At 53.8% G+C, this 15,617-nt stretch overlaps 2 protein-coding genes across 3 annotated transcripts in view; both read left to right on the forward strand.

The window, feature by feature from the left end:
* Window positions 1–2,092, forward strand: part of LOC135313030 (homeobox protein HMX1) — an 82,297-nt gene extending 80,205 nt beyond the window's left edge. The window contains exon 3 of one of the 2 annotated variants that reach the window (XR_010372580.1): window positions 1,423–1,475. Coding sequence is in view for 1 of the 2 variants with exons in the window: in XM_064449049.1 (XP_064305119.1) it covers window positions 1,423–1,997 (575 nt within the window). In the remaining variant the exon portion in view is untranslated. Of the gene's footprint in view, window positions 1–1,422 lie in introns of both variants that reach the window. The other variant, XM_064449049.1, reaches the window with a different exon arrangement.
* Window positions 2,093–9,938: 7,846 nt separating this feature from the next.
* LOC135313243 (homeobox protein HMX1-like) lies at window positions 9,939–12,398 on the forward strand. The gene is made up of 2 exons (XM_064450806.1): window positions 9,939–10,243; window positions 10,843–12,398. Exons 1-2 carry the CDS (start codon window positions 10,024–10,026, stop codon window positions 11,418–11,420), a joined length of 798 nt encoding a protein of 265 aa, XP_064306876.1. The 5' UTR covers window positions 9,939–10,023; the 3' UTR covers window positions 11,421–12,398.
* Window positions 12,399–15,617: the final 3,219 nt, after the last annotated feature.

The raw sequence follows: 15,617 nt of genomic DNA on the forward strand, positions 1-15,617 counted from the left end.
GGTGTGCCAGCACCTGGAGCCTCCGCCCCGCCGCCCGAGATCTACAGGGGGTTGTTTACTCGCTCGGGGATTTTTTTTTCTTTTCCCTTTTATGCCTTCCCCCCTTTTTTCTTTCTCCTCTTTCTCTTTAAGAGGGGGGTCTGGCTGTTTTGACGCCCCAGCGAGCTGGAAAGCTGGGAGCGCCGACCCTGGCAGCGCAGCGGGGAATTTGGGAGGCCGGGGAGCGGCTGGGTGCGGGGCCCCGGGCCCCCGCCGCTCCTTCCCGCAGAGCCGGCCCCGGCGGCGGCGGCCTGCCGGGGCTGGGGTCCCGCCGGACAGGGCGCGGGAGGGAGAGCCTGAGTTCAGGGGCAGAAATTAACATCTGAAAAAGTTTAAGGGCCGCGATCGGCGGTTATTTTTATCCTGATAGAAAAAATATTGGCGCATCTCTTTGATTCTATAGCAGCTGTAGAGTTCTCACGCTTGCTCAGAAAGGAGACGAGGCGTGATTTGTAATGCGAATAATTTCTTTTTACAGTGATGGGTTTATCAATATTTTTTATTCCTCTCAAAAGTACCTCTAGAAACAGAAAACTACTCCCGAAGCAACTGCCTTGTTTTTCTCGCTTTTTTAATTTTCTTTTTTTCCCCCTCTGTTCTATAAGGAGTAGGAAATATCTTTTTTTCCCCTTTAAATTTGCAAATAGAAAGCACAATGTTGGAAACTCCGCGGAAACGTGCTGGGAGGCAATGCCCTGACACTAGAGTAGGTGACCCGATCCGTTTGGTTTATCTAGTTCTCGTGAAGCGAAACTATTTCTTTATTACCTCCCTTTATGATACACACACGCACTGCTGTTCTCACCCCCTTACGCACACCAGTGTACTTGCATACGTACTTGTGAGTATATATGTGTACATATGAGCGTACACTTGTGTGTGTAAATACGAGTACACGTGTGTCCGTATGTGTACATGCATATATGAAAAAGTAGGGGTATATTTCTATACATACATGTGCGTACGCAGATACGTGTACTAAGCACGTATCTAAACGTATATATGTATGTTATATGCACATCTATGTGTGCGCTTCGGTACGTGCGTGCACTTGCGTGTGTATACACGCACGCACATAAATGAGCCGAGTGTACGTACACGCACACGAAACGCGATTTCGGCGTGCCTGTGTAAGCACGCGTGCGCGGGGGCGCAGGTCCTCGCCGGCGCTTGGGAGCCCGTCGGCGGAGGCAGAGCGGCGGCAGCCGCCCTTGCCCGGCTCCCGCCCCTCGGGCGCCCCGGCCTTGCTCTCCCCGCGGCCGCGTTGCTGCCTCTCCCGGGGAGCGGGGCGAGGGGCAGGCGCTCCCCGCGGGGCCGCGGGCGGCTGGGCGATGCTCTCGTCCCCGCCGCTCCCACGTCCCGGCCCTCTGCCTCTCTCCGCAGCCAGCGACCGGGACTCTCCCGAGCTGCCCGAGGAACCGGCGGAGCGGGCGGGCGGCGGCGGGCGGGCGGCGGCGCGGGGCCCGGCGGGCGGGCGGCCCCCGCCGGGAGGCCGAGAGGAGGAGGAGGAGCGCGGCGAGGAACCGGGAGAGCCGGAGCAACGCGCCGCCGGCCGCAAGAAGAAGACGCGCACGGTGTTCAGCCGCAGCCAGGTCTTCCAGCTGGAGTCCACCTTCGACGTGAAGCGCTACCTGAGCAGCTCGGAGCGGGCCGGGCTGGCCGCCTCGCTGCACCTCACCGAGACCCAGGTGAAGATCTGGTTCCAGAATCGCCGCAACAAGTGGAAGCGGCAGCTGGCCGCCGACCTGGAGGCGGCCAACCTCTCCCACGCCGCCCAAAGGATAGTGCGGGTCCCCATTTTGTACCACGAGAACTCGCCGGCGAGCGCCTTGGGCTTCACCCTGCCCCACATGTCGCCCCCCTTGGTGGGCTTCTCCAGCGGCGTCAGCTACCCCCTGGGCACCTTCCCCGCCGCCTCCCTCCCCTTCCTACGGTCGCAGATGACAGGACTCGTCTGAGCGCCCACCTGGGCCGAGACCGCGGCCCCTCGCCCCCTCCCCCGGCTTCCAGCTCCACCCCCCTTCCTCCCCGGACTTTTTATTTCCACCTTACACGTTTCTCTATTTTCTGCATTTCGACCTTTTTTTTTTTTTTTTTTTTTAAAAAACGTGCAATAAACTCACTTTTGGGGTTAACTCGGAGCGACGCGCAGCAGCCGGAGGGAACCGAAAGGACTACGAGGACCCCCAGCCGTGAGCCGGCAGCGGCTCGGCGGGGCTCCCCCCGCCGCGCATCCAAAGAAAATGCAGCCCCGTAGCAGCGGCAAAGCCCTCACCGCCGCCTCGGCCCCCGGGTGACACAGACCGGCGTTTCCCGGGGTCAGCAGCCCCCCATTCCCTCCCCCCCATTCCCCGCATTGCTGCCGAGCGTGAGACGAATGTACGGAAAGGCCGGGGCTCCCCCCGCCCCCTCCCCCCCCTCGGCCGGCGAAGTCTCGGGGTCCCCGCCGTGGCCAGGGGACCTTCCCCGGGTCCCCGCCGCCCCGGGTCTGCGCTCCCGCCGGAGAAAGCTTGTATTTTCCCCGCTGCCCCGGCTGCTTCCCGTGCAGAGCCGGGGGCCCTGCGGATCCCGCCTCCAGCAGCTTCTCCAGGGCCCTTTGTTTTAGCCACTTAATTCGTACAGATCCCCCCCCCCCCCCGCCCCTTGTTACTCTCATTTCCATACGATCGATCCCCAAGCGTGTGCTGGTGCCCCCTGGTCCTTCTCGGTGCTGGCTTTTTTGTTTGAAACAAGTTGAAGGCAAATTGTTGGGATGAATTCGCCCCGCTGAAGTCCGAGCTGTGAGGATTTGGTTTCTTTGTTTTCGTTTTATGTCCCTGAGAAACTATGGGCTAAATACACCGTTAAATACATATATATATATACACATATATATGTATATATATAATTCGACATACTGTGTTTTACCAGTGGGTTTGCCGTTTACTTCGGTCTCCTGAGGAGGCTGAGGAAAACGCACCTCGGCTTGTCCGTCTCTTACGGGGTCGGTTCGTGTAATCGATTAATAGTTCGCACTGGCAATTAAAAAGGAAGGGAAGGAAAATAATCAGATGGCGACAGACTGGGGAGTTGTATGGCTAGTTCTGCAAGCTAACCTGTAATGTGATAGTATATGAAATATTATGCATGTCAAGCTATTTTTTTCCTTTAATAACTGTTTTGTTTCCCCCTCTCTGCCCAATGCTAATATGAATATCGGGGTCCGTCATTGTTTCCAAGGGTTGGAATTTATTTTTCCGAATATTAAGGGGGGAGTGACCTTATAAAACTCAGCCTTGGTGGAAGGTCAAGCTTTGATCATACATTTTGGGGCATAATCAGATGGAATTGAACCGACCAGCCCGGAGCACTCGGTGTCCCCGCAGGGAAAGCCGAGTCCCTGATCTGCTGGGCTGTGTGCATGCTGACCAGTCCCCAGTGAAGGAAGAACGAGCTGTTTTTTACTATTTCCTACGCTTTGCATTACATTTGGAGCAATCTCATGATTTCTTGTTATGAAATCGATCGGCAGGGTGCGGCGGAGCTTCAGCTTTGATACGAAACCCGAGAAGAAGGGTCAGGGGCGGATTACAACCTCTCCACCACTTTTTGTGTTTGGAGGTTTTTGTTTTGGTGGTTTTATTATATTTTTTCTTCGCTTTGGCCTGAAACACAGCTCTGGGCATCAGCCTGCAGAGTTGAAGTCAGGGCGCTGAAACCCTCAAAATCACTCGAGACATAAATAAATAAATAAATAAATAGAAATATATATTCCGGGTTCCTGAGGAAAGCGCTCGCTTGCCGGGATGCTCGTTTCGACTTGAGCCCCATTTCTGGGAGCTGGTTTGGTTTTGTTGTTTGGTCGTTGTTTGTTTTTTTTTCCCCCAAACTGCTCTGAAATCCCTCGTCTCACGCCGGGAGATCTTCGCCAGCTGTTTTTTTTTTTGTTTTTTTTTTTGCATATCCATCAAACACCCGAATTTGGGGCGAACACTTCTGAAGCCCGAGCAGTGTAAGAAGGACTGGGCAGCGGCAGGTTTGGGGGTGCCGGTGCCCCGGCCGGGCCCCGCCGGCCGCGCGGGGAGCGGCGGGGTGGACTTGGGCCTCTTCGAGCGCGGAGGAGGTGACCCGGGGCGAGGGCTCTTCCTCGGGGCGCAAACACTTGATTTGAGACCCTTCAGAACCTGGAAGCTACCAGACCGTTTCTCCCGTCATATCCAGCTCCCCAGATCTCCCAGTGTTCCTTACTGGAGTAAAATCCTGACTCGCTACGGTCATATCAGAGTAGATTGTAATCCAACGCGAAACTTAACACGCCTGCCACTCTCCACATGCCTTTTCTTTGGAGTAACGTATGAGATTATTATACTTCTGATTCTACTAAATATTCTTTTCTTGAAGTTAAGGAACTGGCAGGGCTAAATGATAAATCGGATTTTTAAAATGTGTTTTGACATTAGTTTGTTTGTTTGTTTTTTAAAGACGTGCCGACTATATCAATAAACAGATTTTTTTTCATACACTGTATTTGTAACTTATGACCATAGTAAAATATTAAAAAGGTGCAAGACGTGAATTCATCTAAGAAAAAGTGCTTACGTATGCCTTATTCTGTACGTGCAGAAAGTGCTTTACAGTGGCTTATTAAAAGTGTGTGCTGAAAGGAGGAACATACACACCTCAGGTTTCTTTACCTCGTAGCTTTCTTAATGACGCTTTTCATCGTACCTGATGGCAAGAAATTTCTGCCGGATGTAGAGAAACAGCTGGCAGAAGACGTAGTCACTGGTGAATGTATACTGACCGTTTCAAAGCAGGCAAAAAACCCCCCAAACCCATCCCTGAAATCAGGACAGCAGATTCCTCGCAGTTTTCTTCCCTGTGTGTATTTTTTATTAAACAAATCAAAGAGGTAAGAGTCACACTTTGTGCTGCTTCTATAAACAGAACGCTGTGAGGAGAATATTGGCGGACTATAACGCTCAAAGTAGTTTCTCAAAGGCCGTTTGCAACGTATAGAGGCATACTTTGCTGCTTTATAGATCAAAGCAACCTCAGAATAGCTTTAAAATAAATCCAGTTATACTACAGCTGTAATATTATTATGCAGCATAAATCCTTGTCTGTTGACATTTATTTAATGAATGTTGCTACAACAGCTTAGCTAGATGGCACTCCAGAGGCGAGGCAAAGGAAAACCTTGCCAGACTGCTCTCGAAGATAACTTGTGTTTATTGGACGCTAATAAATATAATCAGTGAAAAGATTTTTTTTTTAAGCAAATCAAACGAAAATCAAAATACTATCTGAACTGACCTTCTGAAATAAATTCCAGGTGTAGCTTCCGTGAGATGTTATTATTAATTACACTTTAAATGAAAATGATCGATATGCTGAAAAGCACCTTGTTAAATGGCTACTTTGCAAATGGTGCATTGCTCACCGGCTTAAGATGGCCCATAACTTTTCTGGTAGGCATGGGTCTAAAATATTCATGGCAATCAATACTTGATAAATCTCATAGGTGCGCGCTGGCTCCACTGTTGAACTATATGTTTGGATCGATTCCCCCCCCCCCCCCCGCCCCCCTTTATACTGCATTATCTTGGAACCGTCTGCCTGTGCCCCCGCGACCGTGCCCGCCGGGCGGGGTGCGGGCCCCGCGCTCACCATCGATCCGCGGAGACTCGCTCTGGCCTCCAGCGGAGCCGCAGGACTTAGTGCTCTCAGCCTCAAATCAGAGCCAGGCAGTTTGATTACATTTCCCGTCCCATTCCCAGTGAATATAGCTTTATGGCGGATTTCTTAACGCTTCGTTTAACTACCCTGAGTTTCCCTACTCTTCTTACGGATCCCATGCTTTAATTTCTATGTAGTGAGATACAAGAATGTCTATTAGAAAATATATTAATGAAAATCTAGATGTGCGCTTAAAATTTAAAACTTTCATTTTTCTCTTTTCTTTTCTTTTCTTTTCTTTTCTTTTCTTTTCTTTTCTTTTCTTTTCTTTTCTTTTCTTTTCTTTTCTTTTCTTTTCTTTTCTTTTCTTTTCTTTTCTTTTCTTTTCTCTTCTTTTCTCTTCTTTTCTCTTCTTTTCTTTTCTTCTTTTCTTTTCTTCTTTTCTTTTTCCTCTCCTCTCCTCTCCTTAATTCCAGTCTACTGAACAGCCAAGAGTTGCTCACTTTATTCCAAAATCCCCTCTAGGATTTTACGGCACGCCTCTCTTATCAAGTGCAGAGGTTGCAGGAAGCCGATTTAGCTGAGGACTTTGAACTGACCTCAGAGGGAAACAGAAGGCTTAGAAAGGGGATGCTTTGTCCCGGGGTCACATCAGGGCCCGATCCGCCTGTGTCCCGCACCTCTGGGGTGAAGGAGTCGCCTTGGTGCGCCCAGGTCCCCGGAAAGCCTCTTTAGGTGTGACACTTGTAGCTGCTTTCCTGTAGGACTCCGGGGAGAGTTGTTTTCCAGCTAGGGAAGCCGTGTTGTCTTCCCTCCCGCCCTGCCCGAGATGCCCGGCACAAGCAAGGGGTGTCTCCGGTGCCCCGAGGCCCTGCCCAAACCCCTCCGGGGACGGGGGGAGACAGCAATGGCCCCGGCAACCCACACCCAGCTACTGCCGAGCCGCAAAACCGGGCTTACTTGAGGGACCTGCGGCGCTAAGGTGGCCGCCCGGCTCTGTTGGTGGCCTTTCCGGGCGGGGCTCGGACCCTCTCGCCCGGGCCGTGTGCCGGGAGCGCCGCGGGCCGGCCCGAACCCGCTGCCAGGTGCCGGGGGAGCGCGGGTCTTGCGACCGACGGGAAACCCAGAGAGGGCCTGGTTTTACCCTCGAGCACATCGGCGGGTAAAACAAGCCCGATTCCGTAAGCCAAGCAATGCCGGACTCTCTGGCGTTTCTCTAGAATCTAATCAGATTTCATTCCCATCGGATTTAGATTTAGAGCAGGAGACTTTTTCTGCTTTGAGCTAAAATGGAAATAAAGATATGTGTGCCGAGTGATTTCCGGTAAAAAGCTTTCCCAGGCAAAGGCTTTCCATTCAGCATGATGTTAGTTTCTAGTACAGGAATATATTATTCAAAGAAAAAGGTTCGCTCTTCCTGCGCGGTCGCCGACCGGTACCGGCCGCCATGTCGTGACACGTCCCGGACGACAAGATTCCTCCCAGATAAAATACAAATGAAGCGCGGGATTAAAAAGTACAAGTGTTGGAAAAGCTCTACCTATTGTAAGGAAAGTTGTTGCTTTTAAACGGAGTCATTAAGCAGCTTGTCCGACGGCCTGGAGGAGCCTGGCGGGTGGATTGCGGCGGGGCGGGGCGGTGCTGCGGGAGACGAGCCGCGCTGGACCCCCCTTGGGCAGCGAGACCCCCTTCGGGCTCAGCGCGGGGAGCTGATCCCCGCAGAAAGCGGAGACTCCGGCCGAAGCCGCCCCCGCCCCGCAGCCGCTCCCAGCCCGGGCTGCGCCCCCCACGCCCCGGGAGCCAGGCACCCGGGAAAGCCTCTGACTTCTGGCAAGGGCTCTCACCCCATCGCACACAGCTCCCCTCCGCAGCTCGGGGCCAAATGCGGGGAGCCGGGCCTCGGAGGGGTTTGCTGGAGGCCTGGAGCGCTCCCTCCGCCGGGTGCACTTCGCAGGCGGGTGTCTGGGTTTTGCAGGGTACGGATCTACCTGTTGACGTGCGGAGCCAAGTCTTTACTCCCCCGAAAGATAAGGGGGGGCCTATCAGAGGGCATGAGGAGCACGGTGCGGGTCTGGCTTGTAGGACTCGCTGCAAGGGGACCCCGGAGGCCTCTTGGTGCCATGAGTTGCTTCCAACCTGCCCCAGCGGCCGGGGAGGTCCGGCACCGCCGTGTGCTCCCTCACTGCACAGTTTGTCGGGCGGGGGGGGGGGGGGGAGAAGTCCGTTTTGTAAAGCTGCCAAATGTGGCTGGGAAAGGAGAACAGACCTTTCCCGGCGGGGTGTCACGGGGCCGCATCTCCCAGGGCTGGGCTCGGACCGCTCGCGGGGCGGAGGGGACCGCGGTGGAAAAAAATAGGAGATAAAACTTATGTCTCCTTCTGCAATTTCCTTCTTATTTTCTGCCTTCTTCAAGTTTTCCTTTTTCTTCCAAGAAAACGTCTTCTAGGAAAGCACACTGAGTCAATGCATTTGCTTTTTAAGATTTTTTTTTTTTTTGCAGGACTGAAAGGGGAAATGATTTGCAGCAAGAACAGATGTGAGCACTTGGGACGTGCCTTACTCACAGGCAGCGGGAAGGGAGGCCGAGACAGGGGCGCAGGGGCACAGACCGACCCGACCTGGCATCCAGGGCCCCCGTGTTCCAAGTTTTAGCAGCTCACACGGCATTTCTTAATTTATATTTTCAGCCGCTTCTTCGCATTTTGTACCCCTGCTCCCTCTTCCTTCTCTCGCCCTGTCGCTCTCTCTTAATGGGACATTTCGCTCCACCAGGACCACCGGCTTATACAGGAGATAGCAAGACAAATGTAACGAATTGGGCATTTGGCCAATAATCGTGTTGATGGAAGACGGAGATTTTTTTTTTTTCTTTGCCTACTGGAAAATGTACAGCTCTCCAGCAGGCGGCTGCATTAAAATCTGAGTGCATTTCTAAAGTGAAACAAATTCTCAGGAAAAAGAGCTGGAACCCGCTCTCTCAAGTACCAGTGCGTTAAAGATTAACGCGATCCAAAGCCTTATGATGCCCCGATTTTAGCTCACAGAATCTCTGCATCACAATATCTAAAAGCCTGTCTGTCCTTCTATTGTCAACTCTTTTTCAAGGGCTTCTCGCTTGCTCTCAGCAGTTTTGGTGGTGGAAACCTCAAGACTGGGGCTAAAAGGCCTCTTAAAAGCCGGTTGGAGACATTTCCCTGGCTTTACCCGAGCGCGGGGAAGGAGAGGGCTCCCTGCCATCCACAACTGATGGCGGCTCTAACGTCGCTGGCTTTGAGAAGTGCAAACGGGCTTTAAAACATTGCAGTGCTGGTAGGTGGCGGGGAGCAAAAGTTCTCCAGATCATACAGAAACACACCGATCCTTCCCCAAGTCCCCCAGCATCTCCCACAGCACAGGCAAGGGCTTCTCCGTCTCCAAAAGGCACACGCCTCGGACGTGCTCTCACGCCCACGCATGCACACCAGCCGGCGCTTCCCCACCATTCCCGTACCAAGTGCAGGATCTCGTACAACTTTTAGCTCTTGAAAACTACAGAAGACCCCTGCAGACCAACGGGGAAGGGATTTTGGGGTGGCCTGACACCACGGGGCTCCTCGGGAGGAAAGGGGCTCCCTTTCTCCTCAGGGAAACTCGGCACACTCGGCCTGAGGGTCCGCAGGTGGAAGGACCACGGGGAAGGGGCTCGGGCTGTATGAACTGGTCTTTCCCAGGGTCCCCCATCCCCTTACAACGGCGTCGATAATCTGCAGCAAACGACCTCAGCGGACTGCCTGGAGTCGTGCCAGGCGCTGTACAAACACACGAAGGGTTTCGCCGGCTCCCAGCTTCCCCTTTCCCTCCTGCCCCTCTCACTGCCATCATCGCCTTTCCTTGCCGCTCTCCACTCCGCTCCCCTGCTCTCGCTTCCAATCCTCTGTCTCCATCCCCCTCCACTCCAGAGATCTCCGTCCTGCCATCCCACCTCCTCTGCGCCTTTCCCGTGGGCTCTCTTGGGCCTGGCTCTGCCTCCCCCCCAGCAGCGAGGGAAGGTGCTGCCCTCTCCCCCCATCTCTTCCTCCCCGCTTCCCTCCAGCTCCTGCTCCTTTTCCTTCTCCGCTCCCTTTCTTTCCTCCTCTCCCTCCCTCCTCCGCTCGCCTCCCCCCGTCCTCAGTCCTTTGGCTCCCTCTAGCTCCATCCCCTCCCTCCGCCGCCCCGACCCCTCCTCCTCCTCCCCACCCCCCCCCTTCCGCCCGCCCCGGCCGCCCTCCCGCCCCAGCCAGTCCTGCGGCGCAGCACGGCTCGGCTCGGCGCGGCTCGGTTCCGCTCGGCGCGGCTCGGCTCGGCGCCATGGTGCAGCTCGGGGGCGGCCGCCGAGCCCCACCGCCGGTCCCGGCCGCGCCGCCGGCCTTCAGCATCGACAGCATCCTGCAGCCCGGCCCCCGCCGCCCGGCCCGGGAGCAGGGCAGAGCCCGCTGCGCGCTGCCGGAGGAGGAGGAGGCGGAGGAAGAGGAGGAGGAGGAAGAGGGGCCTTCGGAGCAAGACCCCAGTAAAGGCTCCAGCAACACGGGTACAGAGCCGACAGCCCGCCTCGGGCTGTCTCGCACGTCGGGTCGCAGCCCGGTCCCCACCCGGGCCGTGGCCGTGGCCCCGGCGCGGCCCGCAGCCCGGCACCCGTCGGGGGTCTGCCCCGGGCCTCCCCAGCACCGCCGGGCCGCGCCCACGCAGACACACACACATACACGCCCACGCAGCCGCGGCGCCTACGCAGCCGGAGGAGGTACCGAGGCTCCGCGGACGGAAGCGAGGAGATGCCGCCGGCACCCGCACCCGCACCCGCACCCACCTGCTTCCAGGGGCTTTTCCAGGGTGTTTTACCCACCTCCCGGCCTCCATGGTAGTTCGTCCCGTGTCCAGGAGCCCCCGACTGCTCTATCGTGCAGCCGGCATAGAGATTTCCTTAGACCCTTACTGGAAGCTCCTCACTCTTGTCTCCTCTGGAGGGTGTGGGGGGGCCGTGGCCAGCTCTCGGCAGCCCCCTCCTCATCGTACCCCCACCCCCGGCCTCGGCCCCGCTCCCCAGCGCTCAGCCGGGCCGTGCGTGCATGCGGGACGGGGGCGGGGGCGCAGGCGGCGGCGGGGGGCTGATGCTGTGCTTTGCCGTTGCAGGCAGCGAGCCCCGCCGGCTGCGGGCGGACGGGACGAGCCGCGGCCCCCGCCGGGAGGCCGAGGGCGGCGGCAGCCGCGTGGGCTCCCCGCTCCCCTCGGAGGGGCTGCGCGGTCCCCGGCAGCCGCCGCGGGAGGCTGGGGCCTGCGGCGGGGAGAGCGGCAGGTCGCCGGCGGCGGGGAGCAGGAAGAAGACGCGGACCATCTTCTCCAAGAGCCAGGTCTTCCAGCTGGAGTCCACCTTCGACGTGAAGCGCTACCTGAGCAGCTCGGAGCGGGCCGGGCTGGCCGCCGCTCTGCACCTCACCGAGACCCAGGTGAAGATCTGGTTCCAGAACCGCCGCAACAAGCTCAAGAGACAGATGTCGGCCGAGCCCGAGGGCCCGGGGCCGGCGGAGCCCCCCGGGGAGCCGCCGATCCCCGCGGCTCTCTCCTTCCCGGCCCTTTACAAGGACAGCACCGTGCTTAGCCGCTGCCTGCTGCCGCTGCCCTTCCCCCTGCTCCCCCCGGGCAGCGCCATCCCCTACCTCTGCCTCCCCGGGCCGGGCAAACACTTCAGCCTGGTGGACGGGGACGTATAGCCTCTCCCCCCGGCCCCCGACCTTCCTCCTGCCGGGGGCCGCCCCGATGTTATTTATGCCCCCACCGTGTCGTGTCGGTGGGGTGTCCGCCTTCGCCACCACCGGCGGCAGCCGTCCCCCGGCCCACGGAGGGGCCGCAAGGGCTCCCCTCACCCGTGTCCGTGGGCCGCCGACACGATGTTAAAGCTTCAAAGGGCGCTGCCAGCCCGCCCTCGCTCTTGCAGCGGTTTTTCTCTGGTCAGGACGGAGGAGACAACACGGAGCCACCAAAGAAACCGGGATGTGTTCTGCCTCCCTCCCTCCCAAATTATCCCGTGCCCGTATTTCAGGGGAGCCGATGCTCTGCCTCAGCCCACTGGGAATGTGTCCCCGCGTCTGCCCCAGCGCCGTGGCCGTCGCTGTACCGTGAACCGAGTCACTTGTAACACAACTTGCTAAAAGCGAAGGCCGCGATGTGCTCTGCTATCTCAAACTCTCCACCTCTAGTATCCCCCAGATTAACTTCTCCCCATCTGTGACATTTTCTGACCTTTCCTCAGATCTCGTTCTTAAACTGGCTTTTCTGAGGATTTTTTCTTCCCCTCACGAAAAACCCTAAGCGCTCGCTCACACTTCTTGTGCTAACTGGTTCTCAAACTGTGGCTCGTCTGGTGTTTTTGCAGAACAGGACAAGCCGTCTCTCTCACACTTCTTGTGCTAATCCCGCCCCCAGAAATCTCGTGGGACAATTTTATCTCCTACCCTAGAGTAAAGAAGTGGTGTTTGGGTTTGTTTTGTTTTGTTTTGTTTTTTTTCATAGATTTCCAAACGCATTTGTCGTGTTTTGGTTTCCAAGTTCACACGCTTTATATTCGAAGGTTGGAAATAAACCTTTTCAGAAAGCTGGAATGAATGCCTTTGCCGTACAGTTACTGCTAGGCAGTGTCAAACGAAAGATATTGCCTAGAGTGCATCGATGGTTTTGATTTTCAAAATAAAGGTTCGAAACACAATCGTGGCATTACGAAATTCACCTGTGCATGCGAAAACGGGCAACTTGTCTATTTTGCCAGTAGGAAAAAAAAGCGATAGGTGTTTCGGCTAGATAAGAACGTTCTTTGTCTCCTTTCCCCACTCTTCCATTTGCCTTTCCGTGGACAGTTATAACAGGTGTGCAGCGAGCCTCCGTGGCGATGCGTGGGCCAGCCCGGCGGCGAGACCCCAGCGCAGGCGGGGCCCGGCGGCTCGAAGGCGCTGTTGTGATTTATTTCCCAGCCGGGGAAGTGCTGCTGCAGGGACTGTCGGCGGCTGCAACGCAGCCGGGGAGCCGGTGCCAAGGCAGCCCCTTGCGCCAGCCGAGCTCTGGAAAGCGGCTTCGGCGGCTGTGTGAAGCTTTCTCACGGCTGCGGTGGTCTGGAAGCGTTGTTTGACCTCTCCTCTCGCTTTTTAATCGGTCTCGAATTAGTGTCAAGTAGAGGAGGAGTTTCACAAGATGCCTTTGCTCTGGAGGAAAAAAATATTATCGAGGCTATTGCAAGGACATCACAATGAAGTCGACGAGCTGAAGGGGACTTGCCGGGCGCGCCTCGGAGCTCGGGATCCCCCGAACTGCAGCTCCCGGAAGGTGCGGGCGACGAATTCACGGTTTGGCCCACACGACCGACCCCTCTTTTGTGATGTGGCTTTATAATAGTTAAAGAAATTAAGCTTTTCTGAGCCCGCTACTTACTCCATGTCTAAAAACATTTGGAGACACAAATAAGCGATGGTGTCCGTATTTCCGAGGCTGATGTGACATGGTTCGCCTGTGCCTAGTTTTTCATAACTGATGATCTGTATCGGAACGTCCCTTTAGTTGTTAATTCTAATATTTCCAGTGTTGATGCATCCTTACTTGATTACTGACACGAGATTAATCAATACCGGTAAAGGCAAATCCGTTTTTTTCCCAAATCCCTAGCAATGGAAGTTTGATCAGATGCAGCAGCTACACACTAAGGTCCCTTGCTTTAGTTCTTTAAAGTGGAACTAAAATTCACTTAAAGAAACTACCCTTCCACATAACTGCAGCCTCAGATGTCTCCGCGGTGAAAAATAATTATCTGACAAGTCACTATGCGACAATTAATCTACTTTTCACTGCATTTATCAAACAATTTTCAGTCTTATTCTTCTCTCTGTTTTATCAATTGGATCTCCGAATTGTTTCTGGAGTTACAGAGGCAACTGGAAGAAAATACGGACCTAAAACCCGGGACGAGTTATTTTACAAAACCCACCCCAACAGAAGGAGATCTTCGTTCTACTCCACACTCCGATTTCACAACTTGCTGCCGACCAACGCAAATCTACGGTCTTTAGGCGGTAATGCTACGGTCGGTGAATGCCTGAAACACCCGGGTAGCTGGAGAAAGTAAATAGCCATCCCGAAATACTTCTTCCCCATCAAGATAGAATTGCTGGTATCGAGACCATTGGCCAAAAATAGTAACCGAACTGTTGCTACTCAGCGGAACACGGCCAGTGGCAGGGTGGCTTTCTCTGAAGAAAACCAAGTTCACGATGTATCAGGATTCCCAGCTGAGCAGTCGCTGCTGATCACACTGAATATTACTGACATTTCTTTTAGAGCTTAAAACAATTGCATTTGCGATTACAAATCGTTCCTACTACAATAAGAGATTGCTACTAGATACCCTACAGCAGATTAGTAACGGCTAACCTATTGATGGGATACTTTAAAAAACCAAAACAAACAACAACAGAACTAAATTAAAAACCCTCTGTAAAAGCTTACAAACAGCTTGACAACAAAACAAAACAAACAAACACCCACCCCACACCCTCCCAAACCAAACAGTGCTAGAACTGATTAGTTGCTGGAAGTGAGATTTAAAAACGTGCTGTTAAAGTTTGACATGATGAAAAGAGATAGTGCAGCTGGGTGAGAAGTGGGTGGAAGGCATGATGTGCTTCCATATTGAAGGGATTCTCTATTAAAAGCTCATATACAGTGCTACAGTTAACTTTTTTTTTCGTTAGAAATCTAGCTAGAGGCCCTACCTGTGCTGGGAGATCCCCTGTGTTAGGCATAGCTCGTGTGTAATGACAGGCTACCCCAGAATACTCTATAAACTGAGTAGAAAAGAAAGATATGGCTAAGACCTGGCCCCTGAACCTTCCAAAAGAAGGATTGTAATTAAACACAACCTTTCTCAACAGGAAAATAAGTGTGAAAAGCAGTTAGATACATACATAAATGCACTGGATACACACATAAATGTATTGCACATGAAACAGTGCAATATGAGGGCTTAAAAGAGCCGTTCCATCTCTCTCTCCTTCATCTCTTTGTAAAAGCTCCAGATGGCTGTTCCTAAGTGCAGCAGCTCCAGATAACTTGACTTTCATCTCACCTGCGATATAAAATTCCCTGGGATTAGGATGATCAATCACACTGCTGCATGTGGGAGCTTTTCTTGTTCAAGAGCATGCTGAGAATTAGAAGATCTAATTATTTCTGTTGGAGAGTAAGCCTTCTCACTAGCCTGCTCTGTTGGAAGGTTTTGCAAAACTCCCCTAGGACTGGTTTCCTCCTGGAGCCTCCTGATCAGGAGGCTGAACCAGGCACTTGCTACCATTTTGTTTTGCTTTGCTGTTCTCTAGTCACTGTGTACACAGACATCTTTACAGATCAGCTCTTCTTGTCATCTCCCCTGCTATTTGGACTTCTGCTACTAATCAGGCTGGTGCTCACCTCCACAAGGTGAGGGAAGGTATGGTACAGACTATAGAGAGAAAAGCTACACAGCATAGTTCTTTGGCTTTGGCAGGGGTTGATCTAGAGTACAGAAAAACTCTCCTGCTCCTTCTACCCTGCCTCTGATTTGATTTTTTTTAAAAATTGGTTAACCTGCAATGGTAGCTTGTCTTCCTGTTTTTAAGGAAAGGATTGAATTTACTGCAGCTTTTGTATGTTCATAAGCAGAAGCAGGGCTTCATCTGCCTAATGGAAGGCTTGCAGCATTACCCCAAAATGCAGGATTCTTTCATGCTCTGCATGTCACTGCAGAGTTACATTACTAGAATTAGGAAAAGAAAGAAGAGCCATAGCCTTACTTCCCAGGGGAGACTCACTGGAATCTAGGTAAGATTAATCAAATTTGAGGCAGATGAGAATTAATCACAGCATCATGGAAAAGGCACAACATTAGTCAT

The sequence above is a fragment of the Phalacrocorax carbo genome, chromosome 4 (genome assembly GCF_963921805.1).
Source record: "Phalacrocorax carbo chromosome 4, bPhaCar2.1, whole genome shotgun sequence".
Lineage (NCBI taxonomy): Eukaryota > Metazoa > Chordata > Aves > Suliformes > Phalacrocoracidae > Phalacrocorax > Phalacrocorax carbo.

What these genes read in the sequence shown, in the direction of transcription:
- LOC135313243 (XM_064450806.1), top strand. Translation starts at nt 10,024, where the DNA reads ATGGTGCAGCTCGGGGGCGGCCGCCGAGCCCCACCGCCGGTCCCGGCC. An exon ending in TAAAGGCTCCAGCAACACGG is followed by an intron (nt 10,244 to 10,842) that starts GTACAGAGCCGA and finishes TTGCCGTTGCAG; the next exon opens with GCAGCGAGCCCCGCCGGCTG.